This window comes from Hylobates moloch, unplaced genomic scaffold, assembly GCF_009828535.3.
Source record: "Hylobates moloch isolate HMO894 unplaced genomic scaffold, HMol_V3 SCAFFOLD_2, whole genome shotgun sequence".
Taxonomy (NCBI): Eukaryota; Metazoa; Chordata; class Mammalia; order Primates; family Hylobatidae; genus Hylobates; species Hylobates moloch.
In genome coordinates, this window is record NW_026652277.1 from 166,784,865 (window position 1) to 166,807,682 (window position 22,818).

Here is a 22,818-nt window from a genome sequence, read left to right on the forward strand (position 1 = left end):
GCGTGGTGGCTCATGCCTGTAATCCCAGCACTTTGGGAGGGGAGGGTGGGAGGATCACGTGGGACTGGCCTCTCATTCTGCTTCCAGGGGCTGAGTCAGCTTCCAAAGTGTATTTTCCCCATCTATAAAGTTGGGATCAAGCCTTCCCTGCCTGCCTTAGGAAAGCAGTAAAGATCAAGGTGAATAACGTGTGAATGTGCCTTACGTGTGCAGCCTGAGGCATCCCTACGTCCCCCAATGAGGCCTGTGTGTGGGAGGGGTGCGATCAGTACTGCTGAAGGGATAACAGGTGTGAGTGTCAGACAGGACCATGGCCCAAGAAGCTGCTGTCTTCCCATCCGAGGGCCTGGCGGCCACTTCCACCTGAACAGCTTGATGATACCCACCTTGCTGTGCTGCCTCAGATTGAGGCTCAGTGGACCGTTAGTCAGGGGTTGCTTATTTGGAGCTGTTGAGACCCATTGTCCTGGTTTGCTTGCACTGAGTGGTTGCTCAGCACACAGGACTTTCTGTTTTAAAATTGGGACAAGTGGGTTGCCCTACCTAAAGCCTTTGCTTCAAGCAGGGCCAGGCTGCCAGGGTACTGGCTGGCCTGCATTGTTGCTTCTTGGATGTGCCTGCTGTGCTGTGCACCTTGAGAATGGCCCTTCAGTGCATCTTCATGGTTTCTTCCCACTTCCGTTGTTGGCCCTACCTCATTTTACACTGTGTTACCCCTTGGGAATATCTTGCTTCTGTTCCCTGTCTACTCAGGTCTCTAACCCTGCAAGGAGCATTGCCCTGGCTTTAAAAAACGTGGAATTTTTACATTACAGAGATATTTACCACCCTCTTATATTACTTTTTTTTTTTTTAAAACACACAGTCTTGCTATGTTGCCCAGGCTGGCTTTGGACTCCTGGGCTCAAGCAATCCTCCTGCTTCAGCCTCCCAAGTAGCTAGGATGACAGGTGTGCACCACTGTGCCTGGCTTGCTTTTTTTTTTCTACTGTAAAGAAAAGCCATTGTCTGACTTAGGTAGCAAGGCTTTCCACGCCTTGCAGGTGAGAAAGCTGTGGTACCATCACGTGATTTTCAGAAGTACATCATAGTCAGCAGCAGAACCGTGGTTTGAACTTGGGATGCCAGAATTGCTGGTGTAGTTTTTTTAAACTCGTAAGTATATGCAGCCTGAGATACAGCTCTTTTGTTAATTAAAACATCCCTGAAAAGTGAGACAAATTCTTAAACTCGCAAGAGATGTTTGTCTACCCAGCAAAAATGTATTTACAACTTTTAAGCCATCCCTTCCTGCATAGTCCTTAGCCACCCCTGCCTCTGCGCATCATCCTGTGACCCGACTGCCAGAGGGGATAGGTGAATTTAGTTTTGTCGAGAAGGTGGACCACACACTTAAAGCCCAGAGGACAGGCAGCAGATTGCAATGAGAGCTGATCAGGTGGAAAGGAAGCCTTGGCCTCCCTTTCCAATGTGATGAAAATAGCAGATGACCTGTACTTCCGGCATAGGAGAGTGGGAGGTGGGCGGGTGGCCAGCCAGAGGGCTTTTAGCCCCTTTGCAGGGCAGCCCCTCCCTGCGGAGCACTGTGGGCTTCGGTGCAGGCCCAGGGCTGCTAGTGGGCTGAAGTGTTTGGTGAGTTGAGATGGTGACCTTGGTGCTGCCTTCAGCCCCCCTGCACACTCCCCTCCTCTCTGCTTTCTCCCCCTTCCCTTAGGTCAGCACCCCACTGTGTTACCCAACCCCACTCCTCGTCCCCCTCCCTGACAGTTGCCCTCTTGTCTTTTTGGTTTTTTTTGTTTGTTTGCTTTTGAGACAGAGCTTTGCTCTTGTTGCACAGGCTGGAGTGCAATGGTGTGATCTTGGCCCACTGCAGCCTCCACCTCCCAGGTTCAAGGGATTCTCCTGCCTCAGCCTCCTGGGTAGCTGGGATTACAGGCGCCTGCCACCACACTCGGCTGATTTTTGGCACTTTTAGTGGAGATGGGGTTTCACTATGTTGGCCAAGCTGGTCTTGAACTCCTAGCCTCAAGTGATCCGCCCGCTTTGGCCTCCCAAAGTGCTGGGATTACAGGCGTGAGCCACCACGACTGGCCACCCTCTTGTCTTTTTAAGCCTGCTGTGTAAAACCTGCACCTGTTTTCTTACCTGACCTCAGACATTCGAGGCTTGACCAGTCATTGGAGCGATGCCCTGTTAGAAAGCCAGAGAACCACCCGTTCGCTCTGGGCAGCAGCAGGATGGTGGAGAGCGACATTCCGAAAGGCAGGGCCGGGGCAGAGCTTGCGGGGGAGGAGTGGCTGGCTCTGTGTGCATGGCTGGTGGATGTACCTCTGTACCCCTGCATGAGGGTTTGTCCTCCCTGCCACTCCGGAAGGGGATAACAAAGCAGAAGAGACCTGGCTTTTAATTCTAAAGGACAAAAGGAAGGGCTCTTGACAACAGTGGTTCACACATATCCTCACATCTGCACTTGATGTTGTGCACACAGCCTTTGCTTTGACTCGGAGTGGAAGGTGGAGGGAGCAGGATGGAGAGGAAAGAGGGCTCCATGTAGAGAGTGACAGTTTAAAAGGAGAGAAAGAAAAATGTGTAATTCACTCTGTTTATTATTATAACAATCGCAAAATTGGGCCAGGGAGGACAAATTAGGCTGCGGCATCTGCATTGACGTGTCTTAGCTTACGTTTCTCCTGTGCTCTAGTGTTATATATTTATGGAAATGTCAGGCTTGCATTGCACTGTTAACTTCTTACACAGTGACTTATTTTCAGTCATCCAAAGTAGAAAGATTCTAATTGGTGTAAATCATATATTATGTTTCCGAAAATACCCATTTGGTTCATTCTTTCTAGGAACTGTGTTTGGCTGGCATCTGACGTTCTCTGGGCTTTTGGCGAGTTCCCTGGAGACGATGAGTTCTGCTCATCTGCTGTTGAAACGTGTTACTTCATGGGTTATTTGGCGGGAGTGTGAGTCTTGCTTGCTTTAAAGGCAAATCTTCCTGTGTATTTGCAGAAATGTGCAGAGATTATTGTGGCTCACCTTGGCTACCTGAATTACACTCAGTATACAGTGATAGTGGGATTTGAACACCTGAAGCTCCCCATCAAGGGAATGAACTTCACAGTAAGTATACCAGCTGACTGCACGTTTCCATGGCTCATGTTCTAGTTCCCATTCTTTGCTCAGTGATTGAAATACATTTCAGCATCTAAATAATGTTAATTTGAACAGTGGAGGACATGTTTTTAAAAATTATAGGAAAACCACAGTTTCTTAAGTATATAGAACCAAGAATAGCTTAAATATCATAGAGATTGGGCAAACCTTAGGTGTCTGAGATTTAGAATAGAGAGTGTATAGTGTGTTCAGCTGCAAGGCAGTGAAGGGGTTAGCAGGTATACCCTCCTGCAGACGCAGCACCTCCTTCTCTGGCCCCTGTGAGTGGTCGTCAGTCTCTGCCCGAACTGCCGGTGAGTGGGACGGCACTGTTGTAATTGTTAGACTGTCCTTTCTTGTGTGCAGCTGAAATCTCCCCTTTCCACTCATTAGGAGTCAGTATAACCAGCATAGTGACGAGAAGTGGGGGTTTAGACTGGACGGTGAGCTGGGTTCTCACCCTGCCTCCATCATTGACTCGTGATTTGTTGAGCCTCAGTTTTCTTATCTGTAAAATAGCTGCCTCATAGAGCTGTGAATATTAAATGAAGATACTAATGGATACCTTCCAAAAAAAAAAAAAAAAAAAACAGCTTTATCGAAGTAGAAAGTTTGCTTGCCCTTTTAATGAAAGTGTATGTTCAGTGGTTTTTGTTGTTGTTGTTGTTGTGTTTTTTTTTTTTTTTTTTTTGAGACGGAGACTCACTTTGTCACCAGGCTGGAGTGCAGTGGCGCCATCTTGGCTCACTGCAACCTCCGCCTCCTGGGTTCAAGCAATTCTCCTGCCTCAGCCTCCCAAGTAGCTGGGATTACAAGTGTGTGCCACCATGCCCAGCTAATTTTTGTATTTATAATAGAGATGGAGTTTCACCATGTTAGCCAGGATGGTCTTGATCTCCTGACCTGCTGATCCGCCCACCTTGGCCTCCCAAAGTGCTGGGATTGCAGGCACAAGCCACTGCGCCCGGCCCGTTCAGTGGTTTTTAGTACAGTCACAGAGTTGTCCAGTCATTCTGGTTCCAGAACATTTTCATTGGCCCTTAAACCTGTTAGTGATCATTTCCCATTCCCTCCCCCACAGTCCTTGGCAATCACTAACGTTCTCTCTGTCCCCGTGGATTTGCCTGGTCTGGACATTTCATGTGAGTGGAGTCACACAACGTGTGGTCTTTGCTGTTGGCTGCTTTCACTTAACGTGATGTCTCAAGGTCCATACAGGTTGTCATGGGATCAGTACTTCGCTCCTTCATTTTGCTAAATGATATTTTGTTGTATTGCTAGACCACATTTTGTTGATCCCTACATCAGGTGACAGGCGTTTGGGGCGTTTGGGTTGTTTCCATTTTTTGGCTGTTGTGAACTACACAAAATGAGTTTTCTTCTCTGTCTACCCTATAGCACTTTGAAGGCGGCCGTCTCCTCCCCTCTGAGATTGTTCTTTTCTTTCACATTGTGCTGGGGATGTGACCTCTGCACCCCTCTGGCTCCAGGTTTCCTTCCTGAAGCTGCCCCAGTCACCCAGCTGCAGGGGCAGGTGTTTCTGATGTGGAAGGAGCAGGTGGCCCTGGGCTGTGCTGCTGGGACAGCTTGAGCCGGCTCTCTCGGCAGCCACGTCACTAGTGGTCTCTTCCTTTCAGCCCTTTGCCTCAGCCAGCCTTTCCAGATCTTTTGGATCTGAATCTGGGGTCTGGTCTTTGCTGTCTGAATGATCTCCTGGATCTTTGTCTTCAGATAATCTGATTAGTGTTCTGCTTGTGTCCTCCGTTTGTGGTGCAGTGGGGGATTCCAGATGGAGTCTCAGGCAGGTGCACTGAGCTTAGGCATACTTTGATGTAGTCCTTTGCTAATCATCTGTGCTTTAGACTTTGCTATTTCAGAATCATTCTGATTCAACAGTGCAGACAAACAGGGGACTTTTCCCTTCCATCATCTTCTTTATTAGAACATCATCTCCTACAAGCCTTTTATGGCTCTCAGCACCTTTCTCCAGAGGCTGTAGTTCATCCGGACCCTATTCCATGTGTGTGGGCCACTGTTTTCTTTGTCTTTATGGTTTTTGTCCTTCCATCTTTTGTATCTATTTATGCTTCCTCTTAAAGTTGTTCCTGAAGAATTTGGTACATATGTTAGGTGAACTAGGTACATGCCATTCTGCCATCGCGATGGAAGGCAATTGATACAGTGTTGCTGTGGGGCTCAAAAAGGAATGGGTTCAAAAGACGTTACCATGGGAACCACTCACCTTGAATTACACCACAGCCAGAGCCTCATTTCTGGTGGCACTCTTCAGCATCTGGAAAGACAGTCCTTAAGACCCTTGGGATTTGTAAGGGATGTCACCAAAGATTTTTCTGCGTTTTTGTACATTTCGTTTCCCCAGCAACCAGCATAGGTCCCAGCAGCTGCTAGGCTTGCAATAGATATGTATTGGTTGAATGAAAGAACCAGCAATACAGCACCTTAGAAATTCAGAAATTCATGTGGTAACAGACTTCTGAAATTATGTTCATCCTTGCTGTAAACCACAGATTAGAGAGTTCAAGAATGAATGCCTTTTTTTAACCAATCAATTTTCATAGATTGGGCCAGGGGCAGTAGCTTATGCCTGTAATCCCAGCACTTTGGAAACTCGATGTAGGAGGATTGCTTGAGCCCAGGAGTTCGAGACCAGCCTGGACAACATAATGAGACCCCCATCTTTTTTTTTTTTTCTGAGACGGAGTCTCACTGTGTCGCCCAGGCTGGAGTGCAGTGGCACAATCTCTGCTCACGGTAACCTCTGTCTCCTGGGTTCAGGCAATTCTCCTGCCTTAGCCTCCCTAGTAGCTGGGATTACAGCTACTAATAGCTGTAATAGTTCACCACGCCCTGCTAATTTTTGTATATTTACTACAGATGGGGTTATACCACGTTGGCCAGGCTGGTTTCAAACTCCTGACCTCAGGTAATTGTCCTAGCTGAGACCCCATCTCTAAACGAAAGTTTAAAAATTAGCCATGCATGGTGGTGCACACCTGTAGTCCCAGCTACTAGGGAGGCTTAGGCAGGAGGATCACCTGAGCCCAGGAGTTTGAGGCTGCAATGAACTGTAATCACACCACTGCACACTCCAGCCTGGGTGACAGAGTGAGACCTGTCTAAAAAAAAAATGCAAATATTAAAAACAACAAATAAGGTAACGTCCAGGGTTGGCGAAATGCAAGGACACAAGTTTTCTCATACGCATGAATGGAGGTGTAAACTGATTTAACTTTTGGGGTAATTTAGCAGTGTATAAAAGCCTCTACTTCCATGTTCTTTTTGACTTAGTAATTCTAATTCTAGAAATTTATACTCAGGAAGTAGAAACATACACAGTGATGTATGTTCAAACCTATTCCTCAGAGTAAGAAGTTGGGAACAATCTGTATTTCAGCAGTAGATTTCTGGTTAAATAAATTAGTCCTGTAGCTACTAAAATAATAATAGGATAGCTAGCACAAACTATATATTGATTTAAGAAAAGAAAAGCACATGAATTAGAAGTGTTTCTATTAGAGAAAACTAGATGTCTAGAAGGCTGTCTCTGGGTGGTGGGATTAATGTTTAACTTCTTCTGTTTTCCTTTATTTCCCGTAATGAATGTTTATTATTTTTATTACCTGAAAAAATTATTTGAAAACAAAACAAAAACTCCTGAGGCAACTAATGTTTGAAGGGGGAAGTCCTGGGCATATGCCAGTATCCATCCCAGAACCTCAGGTGCTGGCAAGCCCTGCATGCTGTTTCTTCTGGTCTGACTCAGTATCCTCAGAGAATCACATAATCAACATTGTGCTGGCAGCTTGTAGAGAGATGCACTAAGAAATTAGAGAACTGAATGCAAAGTGTTTCTATGTCTTTTATAAAATTGCTGTTGAAGACATTGTGTTGTGAACTTTAAACCTCCAAATATAATTCTTGGTTTTCCCACATTATTATTTTTTAGAGCAATTTTAGATTCACAGCAAAAAATTGAGAGGAAGGTACAGAGAGTTCCTAAATGCTGTCTCCGCCCACACATGCACAGCCTCCCCCATTGTCAACATCTCGCACCGAAGTGGTACATTTGTTACAGTTAATGAACCCACATTGACACACCACCCAGAGCCCACGGTTTACATTAGGATTCCCTCTTGGTGTTGTACATTCTGTAGGATCCACTATTTATAGTACCACAGAGGTTCATTTCAGTGCCCTGAAAATCCTTTGTGCTCCACCTGTTCATCCCTCCCTCCTCCTCAGACCCCTGGCAACCACCTGTCTTTTTACTGTTTCCATGGTTTTGCCTTTTTTTTTTTTTTTTTTTTTGAGACAAGAGTCTGTTGCCCAGGCTGGAGTGCAGTGGTAAGATCTCGGCTCACTACAACCTCCACCGCCCAGGTTCAAGTGATTCTCGTGCCTTAGCCTCCCGGGTAGCGGGGATTACAGGTGCGCACCACTACGCCTGGCTAATTTTTGTATTTTTAGTAGAGACGGGGTTTCACCATGTTGGCCAGGCTGGTCTTGAACTCCTGACCTCAGGTGATCTGCCTGCCTTGGCCTCCGAAAGTGCTGGGATTACATGCGTGAGCCACTGCGCCAGGCCATGGTTTTGCTTTTTCAAGAATGTCATCCAGTTGGAATCATACAGTATGGAATTTTTTTCAGATTGACTTATTTCACTAAGTTATATGCATTTTAAGTTTTTTCTATGGCTTGATTGCTCATTTCTTTTTATCATGGAATAATATTTCATTGTCTGGATGTACTGCAGCTTGTTTGTCCATTGGCTGAAGGACAACATCTTGGTTGTTTTTATGTTTTGACAATTATGAACATAGCTACTATAAACATCTGTATACAGGTTTTTGTGTGGACATAAGTTCTCAACTTCTTTTTTGTTGTTGTTTTTTTGAAACGGAATTTCATTCTTGTTGCCCAGGCTGGAGTGCAATGGCACGATCTCAGCTCACTGCAACCTCTGCCTCCTGGGTTCAAGAGATTCTTCTGCCTCAGCCTCCTGAGTAGCTGGGATTACAGGTGCCCATCACCATGTCCGGATACTTTTTGTATTTTTAGTAGAGACGAGGTTTCACCATGTTGGCCAGGCTGGTCTCAAACTCCTGACCTCAGGTGATCCAGCCTCTCTAAGTGCTGGGATTACAGGCATGAGCCACCATGCCTGGCCCCTACGTTTTCAACTTCTTTGGGTAAATATCAAAAAGCAAAAACAGAATTTCTTTGGCTATTTGTTACAATGCCTTTTATTAGAGAGTGAAAGCCATGGGATGCATTGCATTTCTCTCTTGGTACTGGCTGTCGGATATTTCAGAAATCAGTTTTTTGCTGAATTGTACTAATTACTAACATCCTGGTATGGATTTCTGGTATAATTATCTGCATTCTTCACTATTTTGCCTTTTAAAACACTTTAAAAATTATTTCTATCTAATCTGGCTTTTTATTATAAGCTGCCTTCATTTCTTTTTGGAAGTGAACAAGCTATAATGAATAGACAGACACTAATGGTATTTTAGTGGTGTTACTACACACCCACCAGAATGGCAGAAATAAGATAGAATATGCCGAAGCTGGCAAGGATGTGGGGCAGGCAGAGCCCTTGCCGCCTGCTGGGGAGCATGTAAATTGATACAGCAATAATGCATACGTATATTGACCAAAAGACATGCATTTAGATATTCACAGCAGCACAATTCTTAATAGCCAAACTGTAAACTGTATACTAGCAGCAAAATGAGTACATAAATTCTGCTATATTCATATAATGGAATACTATACAGCAAGGAGAATGAACTTTCATAGCTTCATGTAATGTCATGGAGGACTTTCTGAAGCATAATGTTGAATGAAATAAGCCAAATACGAAACAGTACAGAGTGTACGATTGCATTTATATAAATTACAAAAACAGGCAAAACGAACCTGTGCTGTTGAATCAGGGTTAGTGTTCCTCTGGGGTGGGTTAGTGGCTGGAAGGGAGCATCAAGCAGGGGGCTTCTGGGGTGCTGGCAATGTTCTGTGTCTTGGGCAGAGTACCGTTTACACAAGTGTGTTCAATTTGTGACGTTCATTGAACTGTAATTTAGGATACCTGTCCAATTTTTTTTTTTTTTTTTTTTTTTTTTTTTTGAGATGGGGTCTTGCTCTGTCATCCCGGCTGGAGTGCAGTGGCGCAATCTCGGCTCACTGCAAGCTCCGCCTCCTGGGTTCATGCCATCCTCCTGCCTCAGCCTCCCGAGTAGCTGGGACTACAGGTGCCTGCCACCACGCCTGGCTAATTTTTTGTATTTTTGTAGAGACGGGGTTTCACTGCGTTAGCCAGGATGGTCTTGATCTCCTGACCTCGTGATCCACCTGCCTAGTCTCCCAAAGTGCTGGGATTACCAGTGTGAGCCACTGTGCCCGGCACAATACCTGTCCAATTCTTTATACCCGTTACCGTCAGTAGGAACTTAATGGTATACAGTGCGCCTGACAAATTGGAGCTGCCGCCTGTGCGGCTGCACGTTTCTTAAGACAGCTCTTCTTTAGCAGTACCGTGTGTGGCTGGCTGTACTGACACAATTAACCTTTTGAGGGTTTCTGTTGCCTTTGTTTGGCATTTCCTTGGGAAATCTTAGTTCTGAGTTCTGCGTTCCTGGAGTCTGGGCTTCATTTCACCGAGCCTGGTGGTGCCCTTGGCTCTGATAAAAGAGCACCAGAATCACATGGACACCTTCCCCTGGTGCCACTGTTTGTTTCACTAACCAGCTCTTCTTCCTTGTTGATGACAATCAAATTCAGGATAAAAATGACCCTGATTCCTTCCTGTATTAGTCTGTTTTCGTGCTGCTGACAAAGACATACCCACGAGTGGGAAGAAAAAGGGGTTTCATTGGACGTAGAGTTCCACATGGCTGGGGAGGTCTCAGCATCATGGCGGGAGGCGAAAGGCTCTTCTTACGTGGCAGCAGCAAGAGAAAATGAGGAAGAAGCAAAAGTGGAAACCCTGATAAACCCATCAGATCTCATGAGACTTATTCACTATCAAGAGAATAGCACGGGAAAGCCTGGTCCCCATGATTCGATGACCTCCCCCGGGTCCCTCCCACAACACATGGGAATTCTGGGAGATATAATTCAAGTTGAGATTTGGGTGGGGTACAGCTAAACCGTATCACTTCCCTAATGTACTGAGAGAAAATTGTCACCCTGCACCCAGCATGTTCAGATGAGGCTCTGTTTTCAGTGGAAGGTGTCTGTGCTGAGCAGATGTCTAGATGGTCGATGGCCCCTTCCTGCCTGAGCCTGTCGTGTGGGCTGTGTCTTCCATCTGGCACTGTTGTTGATGCCGTCTCCCTTTAACTCAAGAAGCTGATTTCTCTCTCCTTTTGTTCTCAACCCCATTTTCCATGAACATTTGGTTCATTTGTTTCTACTTAAATGTTTATCTTTTTGAAGTAGATAGAATGGTGTCTTAGTCTATGTTGCTGTAACTGTACACCACACACCCGGTAATTTATAAATAATAGAGATTTATTTCTTACAGTTTTGGAGGGTGGGGAAGTCCAGGATCCAGGCATTGGCCAGTTTGGTGTCTGGTGAGGGCTGTTTTCTGCTTCCAAGATGGTACCTTGTTGCTGCATCCTCTGGAAAGGACACATTCTGTGCCCTCAGTGGAAGGGATGGAAGGACAAAGGGGGCCCCAGCTAGCCCCCACTTTTTTGAGACAGCATTTTGCTCTGTCACTCAATCTAGAGTGCAGTGGCACGATCACATCTCGGTGCAATATCAACCTCCCAGGCTCAAGTGATCCTTCCACCTCAGTCTCCTGAGTAGCTGGAACCAGACAGGTACACACCACCATGCCTAGCTTGGATTTTTTTAATTTTTAATTTTCTAGAGACGGGGTCTCACTGTGTTGCCCAGGCTCGAACTCCTGGGTTCAAGCAATCCTCCCACCTCGGCCTCCCAAAGTGTTGGGATTACAGGTGTGAGCCACTGCACTGTGCCCCTCTAGCCCTTTTATAAGGTGCAAATCCATTCATGGGGGCAGAGTCCTTATGACTTAATCACTTTCCCAAATTCTCCACCTCACAATACCACCATAATGGGGGCTAAATTTAAACATGAATTTTGGAGGGGACAGATTCCAACTGTAGCAAGTGGTGATCCTTCTCTGTATCCCTCTTGTATCAGCTCTTACTCTTTGGAATACGTCGTGCCCACACCCTTTGCCATGTTCAGGCCATGTGACCACTCACTAGGTCTCACTGGCACTTGTGGGATGATGCTTACCTCCTGTGTTTTTTAAAATGGTTACAACGGCCATGCTCTGCATATGCAGTGACCTTTGACACCACAAAAATCACGTGTACTCCCTTTCCTGTTCTTTTCTCCTGAGATTTTGCAGGCACCTTCTCTGGGCACGTCACATGGTGTCATCCTCAGCACCCTGGGTCCTCTTGGTTACTCTGGGCATTTTCTCCTCTGATTGTTTTTCGGGCCGAGTTTTGATTGACACTCTGTGGCCAGCTGTTCACGTCTCATTTCCTCCATTTGCTTCTAAGCCATGGCCTTTGACTGGGGAGTGAGATGAAAACAGCGACTCACGTCCCGAGTCCTTCAGGCTGCTACCTGAGGCTGCCCTCCGGTTTCCCAGGGAAACTGAGAGGAGTGCGCCTGGCCATACTTTCCTGAGTGTCGCCCCGCTTCTGAGACCTGTGCTTATTACTATACTTTCCTGAGTGTCGCCCCGCTTCTGAGACCTGTGCTTATTACTGTACTTTCCTGAGTGCTGCCCAGCTTCTGAGACCTGTGCTTATTACTGTACTTTCCTGAGTGCTGCGCACCTTCTGAGACCTGTGCTTGCTACGTCGTTGTCATTTCCAACCCCCAGGTATTCCTGGACAGTGCATTTCATGTTTATTTTTATTTTTTTTTATTTTCATTTTTATTTATTTATTTATTTATTGAGGTGGAGTCTTGCTCTGTTGCACAGTGGCACAATCTCGGCTAACTGCAAGCTCTGCCTCCCAGGTTCAGGCCATTCTCCTGCCTCAGCCTCCTGAGTAGCTGGGACTACAAATGCCCGCCACCACGCCCAGCTAATTTTTTGTATTTTTAGTAGAGACAGGATTTCACTGTGGTCTCGATCTCTGACCTCGTGATCCGCCTGCCTCGGCCTCCCAAAGTGCTGGGATTACAGGCATGAGCCACCACACCCGGCCATTTCATGTTGTTTTTAAACATGGGGACCCAGGCTGTGAATCTGAAGCTGGGCCCCCAGTCCAGGCGCTTTGCTTGGTGCTGCACAGGTCACTGTGGCACATCCCTCCCCCCGTCTGTTTCTGTGGTTGTCCATTCAGAGGACTCTGAGGATGCGAGGAAACATTTGTTCTTTGCCAAAGAGCCAGTCAGCTCCTGGAGGCCTTTTACTGGTCATATTTTTGTTAAAGTCACTTATTTCGTGCTGCATGGGAATTGACATCACCTGTGCTTGCGCGGAGGCCAAAGTTGTGCTTAGCAGATGTGGATGGTTGGATGGATGGGTGCATGGGCGATTTTATCAGGGAAGAGTGGCCCCGGGCATGGTGTGGGTACTTGTTCCAAAGGTAACTTCGTGGTGTCACAGGGCAAGCCCCGGCTCTGAAAGGACAAAGACAGCAGCTTTGTAATGCCAAAGGGACCTTGAGGCAAAAGCTTGAGTGCCGAGTGACAGTGCTTCAGATTTCAAAGGGAATGTCTAAGCCGGAGTATTTTCTGGGAACTATACTCTTTATTTCATTTTACTTATTTTACGTCTTAATTTAAAAAAATGTATTTTGGGGTTTAAAAATAAACACAGAGCAAACAAAACCCCCAAATCCAGTTTCCTAGAGTTGGGTCCACACAGTGGACCTGGCAGTGCCCACAGGACAGGACGGGACAACCTCTGCTTGTGGACGCCTGTGCGGCACTGGCTGGGCTTGCTCCTGTGGACCTTTTGGCCCCAGCTCACGGGATCCAGCGTGCCTGGAGGCTGCTGTGTGTCATGGAGGGGCCAGGGCCCTACTCTCGGGGCTTCCTGCAGCTTGCTTGGGAAAACTCAGCCTTTCAAGCCCTTGGCACAAACGCATGTCAGATTGAGCTGTCAGCTGGGCTGGCCCAGGAAGAGCACGCAGGTGATTCTGCTTGGCTGCTGCTGACAGGGACGGCCTCCCAGAGAGTCAGCATATGCGGAAATGGCTTTTCCCGGAAGCAGGAGGATGGGGACACATGATAGGAGGAAGGAAGCCCGGATGGAGTGTGATGAAGGCGCCGCGTACCTCCTGCAGGCCACATAGCAGGTTTGGTGTGCAGGGTCTCATTTGAAAGCTGGACCAAAGCGTGCTCTCAGCTTACATTTTAGAACTAAAATGCATGTTTTAGATTAGCTACATTTATTGAATAAAGCATTGTTTTCTAGTGTTAATTTTTTGTTTTTGAGACGGAGTTTTGCTCTTGTTGCCCAGGCTGGAATGCAGTGCAATCTTGGCTCACTGCAACCGCTGCCTCCTGGGTTCAAGTGATTCTCCTGCCTCAGGAGTAGCTGGGATTACAGACATGCGCCACCACGTCTCTGTTTTTAGTAGAGATGGGGTTTCTCCATGTTGGTCAGGCTGGTCTCGAACTCCTGACTTCAGGTGATCCACCCGCATCGGCCTCCCAAAGTGCTGGGATTATAGGCGTGAGCCACCATGCCTGGCCTAGTGTATTTTTTTTTTTTTGGAGATGGAGTCTTGCTCTGTCATCCGGGCTAGAGTGCAGTGATGCAATCTTGGCTCACTGCAACCTCCACCTCCTGGGTTCAAGCACTTCTCCCTGCCTCAGCCTCCCAAGTAGCTGGGATTACAGGAATGCACCACCACGCCTGGCTAATTTTTGTATTTTTAGTAGAGATGGGGTTTTGCGATGTTGCCCAGGCTGGTCTCAAATTCCTGACCTCAGGTGATCTGCCCACCTCAGCCTTCCAAAGTGCTGGGATTACAGGTGTGAGTCACCGCACCCGGCCCTAGTGTTAATTTTTAATGAGAGTGAGTTGATTATTTTCTGTTGCTCTAACAGACTCTTAAGCTAGAATCCCCCTCCTCCAGGGGAGTCTGAGATTATTTTCTTTCTTATGAGTTACGGTTCCTTGAGAGTAAAAACAACCACCCAACCTTTCAGACCTGTTACTTCAGACATATTTTGTGTTTTTTTCTGATGGTAGCAATTCTTTTTTTCTCTTCTTGACTGTGCCTTGGAGTATGTTTGTTCGACTAAGACGTAGTAAACGTTTTTAATCTGAATATTATGTTTATATCAACACTCCCCTCAAATGCTCAAGTCACTACTTTGATCATTCTATAAATGATATAATACTGTTATAAAATTTAAATGCTGTAGCAATAATCATAATAGTTATGTGATGTTTTGGGTTTATAGTAGTAACTATTGTTTACTGAACCTTTGCTGTTTGCTGGGCATTGTGCTTAGCTTTTAATACGCATCATCTCATTAAAATGCTATGATAGGCCAGGCGTGGTAGCTCACGCCTGTAATCCCAGCACTTTGGGAGGCCGAGGCAGGCAGATCACCTGAGATCAGGAGTTCGGGACCAGCCTGACCAACACAGTGAAACTTTGTCTCCGCTAAAAATCGGAATTAGCTGGGCATGGTGGCACATGCCTGTAATCCCAGCTACTCAGGAGGCTGAAGCAGGAGAATTGCTTGAACCCAGGAGAGGGCCGGGTGCAATGGCTCACACCTGTTATCCCAACACTTTGGGAGGCTGAGGCGGGTGGATCACAAGGTCAGGAGTTCGGGACCAGCCTGGCCAATATGGTGAAGTCCCGTCTCAACTAAAAATACAAAAATTAGCTGAGAGTGGTGGCACGTGCCTGTAGTCCCAGCTGCTTGGGAGGCTGAGGCAGGAGAATTGCTTGAACCTGGGAGATGGAGGTTGCAGTGAGCCGAGATCCCACGACTGCAGCCCGGCCTGGGCAACAGAGCAAGACTGTCTCAGAAAAAAAAAAAACAAAAAACAAAAAAAAAACACACACAAGGCTAAAAGGATACATAATTATGTGAAGTAGGTTACTAGCATCCCCATTTTATGGAGGAAAATCTGAGGTTTCGTGAGATTAAGTCATTTGCCCAAATAGTAATAGGAAGAGCTGGAATTTGAACCTGAATCACTGTGATCTCCACTTGCCCATTACCATCTATTGTTAGTGGTTGGTTTTTGTTTGGCAGCTTTATGGAGATATAGTTGACACACAGTGAAACCTGGGAAACTGTTCGCACACTCAAGCATCCCCTCACCAGCCATCACCCCTAAACATCTTCTTCTTGTGCCTCTTCCTCCTGTCCTTTCCCATCCCTGGGAAGTCACTGATCTGTTTTCACAACACACTTATTTGCATTTTTTTAAAGAATTTTATGTAACTGGAATTATACAATATGTACTACTCCAATATGTTTGAATTGTTTCACGTAGCATAGTTATTTTGAGCTTGATCGATGATGAGTGTGTGCATCGTGATATTCTAGTATAAATGTAACAAAAATTGTTTATTCATTCACCTGTTGATGGACATTTGAATTGGTTCCAGTTTGGGGCTGTTACAAAGAAAACAGCAATGAACATCTGTGTATAAACCTTTGTGTGGACATATGCTTTCATTTCTCTTGGATAAATGCTAGAAATGGAATGGTTGGGCCATGTGGTTAAGAAACTCACAAACTGTTTTGCAGAGTGGTTGTGTTATTATTTTATGTTACACCAGTAGCGTGTGAGGGTTTCAGTTACTTCATATCCCGTCAACGCTCAGTATGGTCTGTCTTTTGAATTTTGGCTGTTCTAGTAGGTGTATAATGGTATTTAATGGTTTTATATTGCGGTTTTAATTTATGTACTTTTTTTTTTTTGAGATGGGACCTTGCTCTGTCGTCTAGGCTGGAGTGCAGTGATATGATCATGGCTCACTGACCCTGGGCTCAAGAGATCCTCCTGCCTCCGCCTCCTGAGTAGCTGCGACTACAGGCACAGGCCACCATGCTGGCTAATTTTTTTATTTTTTATTTTTGTAGAGACAGGATCTTGCTCTGTTGACCAGGCTCGTCTCAAACTACTGGCTGCAAACTAGCCTCCTACCTCAGCCTCCCAAAGTGTTGGGATTACAGGCGTAAGCCACTGCACCTGGCCTAATTTACATACTTTGAAAATGTTGGTCGCTGTCTTCTGGCTTGCATTTTTCTGACAAGAAATCTGATGTCCACCTTATCTTTGTCCTTCGTCTTCTGTAATAATGTTCTTCCCTCTCCCTACCCCTTTTTAAGATTTTTCTCTTATGGTGCTTCTTGTACTTTTCCTCGTTTCTTGTGCTTGGGGTCCATTGAGCTTCTTGGATTTGTGAGTTGATAGTTTTCATCAAATCGGAAACATTTTGGCTTCAAATACTTTTTTTGTCCTTCTGGTCCCCTGACCTCCCAAATTCAGGGACCCCAGATTAGGCCAGTGGTCCCCAACCTTTTTGGCACCAGGGACTGGTTTTGTGGAAGACAACTTTTCCATGGACCAGGGTTGGTTGGGGATGATTTTGGGACAGCTCAAGTGCATTTCATTTATCATTAGATTCTCATAAGGAGCATGCAGCCTAGATCCCTCGCCTGCACAGTTCACAGCAGGTTCGTGTTCTATGAGAATATAATCCCCTGGCCGATCTGAAGAGCTCAGGCGGTAATGCTCGCTGGCCCACTGCTCACCTGCTGCTGTATGGCCCAGTTGCTGACAGGCCACGTGGCCAGTATTGGGTCTGTGGCCTGGAGGCTGGGGACCCCTATATTAGGCCAGTTGAAGTTGTCCAAAGTGTCCTGATGCTCTGTTGATTTTTTTCAGTTTTTTTTTTTTTAAGTTTTATTTTAGATAGCTTCTATTGCTGTGCCTTCACATTTACCAGTCTCTGTTGTGTCTAATCTGTTGATCATCTTCCAAGTCTTTAAAAAATCTTTCATCTAGCTGCTTGATTTCCTTATCTGCTAATTTTGTCATCTGTGATTTCTGGGCCAGTTTTGATTGGTTGGTTTTTTCCTCATATGGTTCGTATTTTCCTGCTTTTTGGTGTCTGGTACTTTTGGTTCAGTGCCAGACATTATTGATTGCTAGGTTTTATATCTTATAAATATCCCTGAGCTTTGTTCTGGTACATTGTTAATTTCCTTGGAAATGGTTTGATCTTTTCTGGCCTTGCTTTTCAACATTGCTAGGTGGGGCCAAAGCAGTATGAAGTCTGAGGCTAATTTTTCCTAATGCTGAGGCAAAAGCATTCAGCATATGCTACCCAATGCCGTTTGATGGTGAGTTTCTTCTCTGTCTTGTGGGAACAGGCACTGTGACTGGCTCTGTGGGTGCCAGGCACTGGCTTTTTGGGGGATTCTCTCTCTGTACAGCTTTCCTTTTCAGCACTCTGTCCTGTGGATTCGGGCCAGCCTTGTCTCCCTGGACTCCCAGCCGTGGCTCTGCCCGGGTTCCCCTCCATGATGTGGGGCCACCAGGGGCACCCCTTGTTGTTTCCCATCAGTCAGAGATTACTACCTTTCATTGCTTTCTCAGGTCCAGTGTCTTAAATCATCCTTGTGCATGCATGCGTGTGTGTGTGTGTGTGTGTGTGTGTGTGTGTGTGTGATGTTTTAGGTAAATCTGTAACTATTTGTACTGAAGTGGATTTTTAAAATTGCCCAGATGACTTTAATTCAATGCATCAGAATGATGGGGCTCACTGGCCCTGTGAGCACAGTGTTCTGGGGTCTGGTTATGGACCTGGCTCGTGCTTAGGTTGGTGGTGGCTGGCCTCTGCCTTGCTGTCAGCAGCAGTGCCCCTGTCCTCGGCTCCATCAGTGCACACTTGGCACACGTGGGACTGTCCGGTCAGCATGAGAACGGACTCCTTCAACTGCAGCTCACTCTTCTGCTTTCACATTCATACTTAAAGGTTTTACTTAAACTTTGTCACAACATTCTAGTCGCACTTTTACATCTTTTAAAACTTTCTTTTGATGGAATATGACTATTTCTAATAAAGAGATTGACAAGGTTGATTTTTGATGTGAGATTTAAGATCCAAATGCTCGTGATTATAAAATAATTTGTCAGATTTATCATCCATAAAACACCATTTGAAATTCTTTTTCGCTCTTGGTAATTAAGATTTTTTATGTCTGTGTCCTTTGATAAAAAAGTAAACTGTACTAAATGTTAAAATTCTGGAACATGTAGGATGTTCCAAAATTTTAACCTGCATGGTGGCAGGCACCTGTAATCCCAGCTACTCAGGAGGCTGAGGCAGGAGAAGTGCTTGAACCTGGGAGGCGGAGGTTGCAGTGAGCGAAGATTGTGCCACTTCACTCCGGCCTGGGCAACAGAGTGAGACTCCATCTCAAAAAAAAAAAAGTATGTGTGTATGTGTGTGTGTGTGTATATATATATATAGTGTCTCATATCTAGAGATAACTGTTAGTAATCTGGTGTATTTTCTCTTAGATGCATATTTTTTTTTTTTTCAAATCATTTTCTCCACTTTCTATTTTAGTGGAAGACTTATAACCCTGCCTTCTCCCGGTTGGAAATCTGGTTCCGGTTTTTCTTTGTGGTGCTCACCTTCATCGTCACTGTGAGTACCATTCGCCTGATGGACCGCGGCAGATCCCAGCCACGAAGAAGCTGGTTTATGCAGTTATGATCTTCGGTGCAAGCCACATGGAGATTGATCTGAACTCAGATGCTCCATCCAGTGGGCTGTGCTGATATTACAACTCTGTGTGTCTGCCGAGATGCTGCCGTGCAAGAAAGAATGATGTGGTATCATGTATTCAGGATTTCTGTAGAGTGCACATCCCCGACTTTTAAGTAAATGTTCATCATGTGCGGTGAAAAGTGCCATTTCACCTGTGTGGAAGGAAGCCTGCCTTACTTGAATGAGCTTCTCTGAGTGCAGATGCAGCATGCTCTTGGGTTTTTATATTTTATATTTTTATAGTTGTACCAGTCCTTTGTGTTTTTGGGCATTTTCAGGAGGAATAAGGCCAAAGAGAAGTGTTTTGGAAATGCAGGTGTTGGGCTTGTTTGGGATCTGAGGTTTGCGTCCACAAGCCCACATGACTTTGGGGGAAATGCTTACCCTGAGAAGCCCAAGGGAGCCCCCCAGAGCCCCAGTCTGCGAAGATAAGAATTGGTAAATTGGAGGAAGGGAAAGTGTGCTTCATTTAGTGATCTGTTGCTGCCTGAAGCATGGCGTTCTGCCTTCATCAGCTGCTTGTCCTTGTGCAGGATGGTGGGGAGGTGACATTTAGGAAATGTGTCCACCCAGAAACACTTGGTATTTTTCAGAGTAACTGTGCATGGAAGGACACAGGCATGTGCACATGTGAGGGGATGCTCTGCTGGAGCGAAGGGCGTGAGTGCTAGAGCCACAGGGAGCTGCAGGTTGTGGTGCTTAGGCCCAGCCCAGGGCCTCTGGGATCCCAGGGCTCCCCCAGTGAGCTTCATAAATGAAAGCGGAAAGCTGGTATTTGTGTCTGGGCAGCAAGAAACACTTGCTTCTTGTCAAAGGCTCTCTGATGCCCTGAGATTCTCCTGCCACACTCTGGAGCCCAAAGAGCTGTTTATTACTCAGGGCCCTAAGTATGTTCTTAAAAAGAGGGAAGATGGTCCCTAGGCGAGGAAACCCACATTGCCTAGAAAACTATTGGCTTATATCAGATTATACGAAAACAATCAACAACAAAACCCTGGCCTAAAAATTACGTTGTATAATGTTTTGAAGCAGTTTAAAGAAACTTCTTCCACAGGCCTAACACACCTTCTTCAGGGAGGTGTTTGAAAAGAAAACGCATCCTCTGACCTTTGTTACAAGACTGCTACATTCTCTTGGCTTTTCATGGGCGAGCCCTGGCACCATCTTGGAAGCTGCTGCCATCTGTAGCAGTTGCACTGCCAGGAACATGAGGCTCCTGTCACACGAACAGATGTGGCCTGTGTCCTGGGTGGGTCCGTCTGAGTGCTGGCTCTCTGGAGCAGGCCCAGTGGAAGTGGGCCTTGTTTTCCTCGCCGGTGGAGGTGAGAGGGCGGGTGCTCTTTCCTTTTGCAGGGATTACGTTCCTCCTCCTCTCCTGCTCCTATGAGGACAGCTCGGAACCTGTCTTAGCTGTGGCTTCTCTACAGAAAGTAACAACCTTGTCTTGGTTGTCACTGATGGCCTCCAGGACACAGTAGGCAATTCAGCCAGGGCTTAAGGCAGCGGCTCTTAGGGGGGCACCTAGACCATTGATTGGAGAAGACAACCTGGTATGTAGGCAAGGTGTGAGCAAAGGCTGCAGGCAAGGTGTGAGCAAAGGCAGTAACCGGAGGCCTGATTTGGTTTGCAGTGCCTGTTTGCGCATTCCCTCCGGAAATTTTCCATGAGAGACTGGGGCATCGAGCAGAAGTGGATGTCTGTTCTCCTGCCTCTGCTGCTACTTTACAATGGTGGGTAGTTCCATTTTTACTTAGGAACTTTCCCCTTTAAAATGTAAAGCTGGAGGCCGGGTGCAGGGTTGTGCCTGTCATCCCAGCACTTTGAGAGGCTGGAGCAGGATTGCTTGAAGCCAGGAGTTTAACACCAGCCTGGGTAACATAGCAAGACTCTACAAAAAACAAAATTAGCTGGGCATGGTGGTGCGTGCATGCCTGCGGTCCCAACTACGTGGGAGGCTGAGGTGGGAGGATTGCTTGAGCCCAGGAGTCTGAGGCTGCAGTGAGTCATGATGACACCACTTCACTCCAGCCTGGATAACAGAGCAAGACCCTGTCTCTTAAAACGAAAATAAAGCTGGAAGCCATCTTGGAGATGGCCTAGGCCCAGAAGAGCCTGTAGGGAGCCCCCCAGAGGAACATGTAGCCATGTACTCCCTGGCACCCCAGGAGCCATGTTCCACCGAGCTGGGGCAGATGCCTGGCTCTCTAACAAATAGGCGGCTGTTCGGTAGTTAAAACTGGGACGTGCTACAGACACAGCAGTCCTGGAACTTGGCTGAAGGTGGCCAGACGTGGCTGGCTGTTCCTCTTTTCCTGCTCCAAACGTGTTTGCTTCCCGAGCTGCCGCAGTCGGAACTCCCAGGCTCCGGGAGGAGCTGATGGCAGTGGCATACAGCACTCTGTCGTGATCAGTGCAGCAATCTGTTCAGTGGCTTTTAGGTGTTTTGGAAAACAAAATAGCCATTGGTTCACTACCTTTCCTTTGGCTCTGACCAGGGAGAAAAGCTGGTAGTGAGCTCCAGCCCCGCAGTGGGATGGGGTGCTCTCTGCTAGGTGCTGACCCCGCAGAGGTATGGGGTGCTCTCTGCTAGGTGCTGACCCCGCAGAGGTATGGGGTGCTCTCTGCTAGGTGCTGACCTCGCAGAGGTATGGGGTGCTCTCTGCTAGGTGCTGACCTCGCAGAGGTATGGGGTGCTCTCTGCCAGGTGCTGGCAGGCCTTGTTTTCCACATGCATTTCTGCCCTTTGTATTCCAGATCCATTCTTCCCCCTCTCCTTCCTGGTCAACAGCTGGCTCCCGGGGATGCTGGATGACCTCTTTCAGTCCATGTTCCTGTGCGCCCTGCTGCTCTTCTGGCTGTGCGTGTACCACGGGATTCGCGTCCAGGTGAGCCGGAGCCCTCCGCACTGCCGGGGGAGGTTCCAGACTGTGTCCTCCCTTCCGAACTCTGAGGACAGCCCAGAAAGGTGAATTTATCCATGGAAGCCTGTCTGCAGGCCCATACTCAATGGAAAAATCACGTTATGTACACTTACCAATTTGGTTTTCTTTATTTCTTACTTTTTATTTTTTTCTTTTTAGGGAGAAAGAAAGTGTTTAACTTTCTATTTGCCTAAATTCTTCATTGTTGGACTATTGTGGTTGGCTTCTGTTACGCTAGGAATATGGCAAACGTGAGTAATTCTATTACGTGTGAAACGTCAGTCGTGAAAAGCATTTGACAAAAGTGGAAAGGCCAGGCCGGGCATAGTGGCTCATGCTTGTAATCCCAGCACTTTGAGAGGCTGAGGCAGGCAAATCACTTGAGCTCAGGAGTTCAAGACCAGCCTGGGCAACATGGTGAAACCCCATCTCTACCAAAAATACAAAAATATAGCTGGCTGTGGTGGCGCGTGCCTGTAGTCCCAGCTCCCCGGGAGGCTGAGGTGGGAGGATCGCTTGAGCCTGCAAGGCAGAGGTTGCAATGAGCCGAGATCGCACCACTGCACTCCAGCCTGGGCAACAGTGTGAGACCTTGTCTCAAAAAAAAAAAAAGGTGGAAAGGCTTAGAATCAAACTGTATTTTGTGAACTCATCCAGAAAAGAATCAGCTTTCAGTTTATCTAACTTGGTGACACAGTAGACCCCCCTTATTTTTGGGGGATTTGTTCCCAGACCCCCATTAACTGCCTGCAGTCTTGGATAGTACTGATCCTTATATATAGCTGTTTATACCCTACGTATACCCATACTATGTTTTTCTTTTTTTTCTTTTTTTCTTTTTTTTTTTTTTTTAGACGAATAGGAGGGTGACTTTAGTCACAGGCTGCTCAAAAACACAGGCTGCAGAGAACAGGATTTGGATTGGCAAACTGATTGTACCCTCA

The 22,818-nt window shown here is 46.5% G+C and overlaps 1 protein-coding gene across 7 annotated transcripts in view; it reads left to right on the plus strand.

Moving 5' to 3' along the window:
- TMEM181 (transmembrane protein 181) overlaps nt 1-22,818 on the plus strand; it is a 98,235-nt gene that overhangs the window by 48,727 nt on the left and 26,690 nt on the right. For all 7 annotated transcript variants that reach the window (XM_032161483.2, XM_032161449.2, XM_032161475.2 and 4 more), the window contains 5 exons: nt 3,016-3,126; nt 18,750-18,830; nt 20,584-20,683; nt 21,708-21,838; nt 22,034-22,125. In XM_032161483.2, the coding sequence (XP_032017374.1) occupies nt 3,016-3,126; nt 18,750-18,830; nt 20,584-20,683; nt 21,708-21,838; nt 22,034-22,125 (515 nt within the window). The remainder of the gene's footprint in view (nt 1-3,015; nt 3,127-18,749; nt 18,831-20,583; nt 20,684-21,707; nt 21,839-22,033; nt 22,126-22,818) is intronic.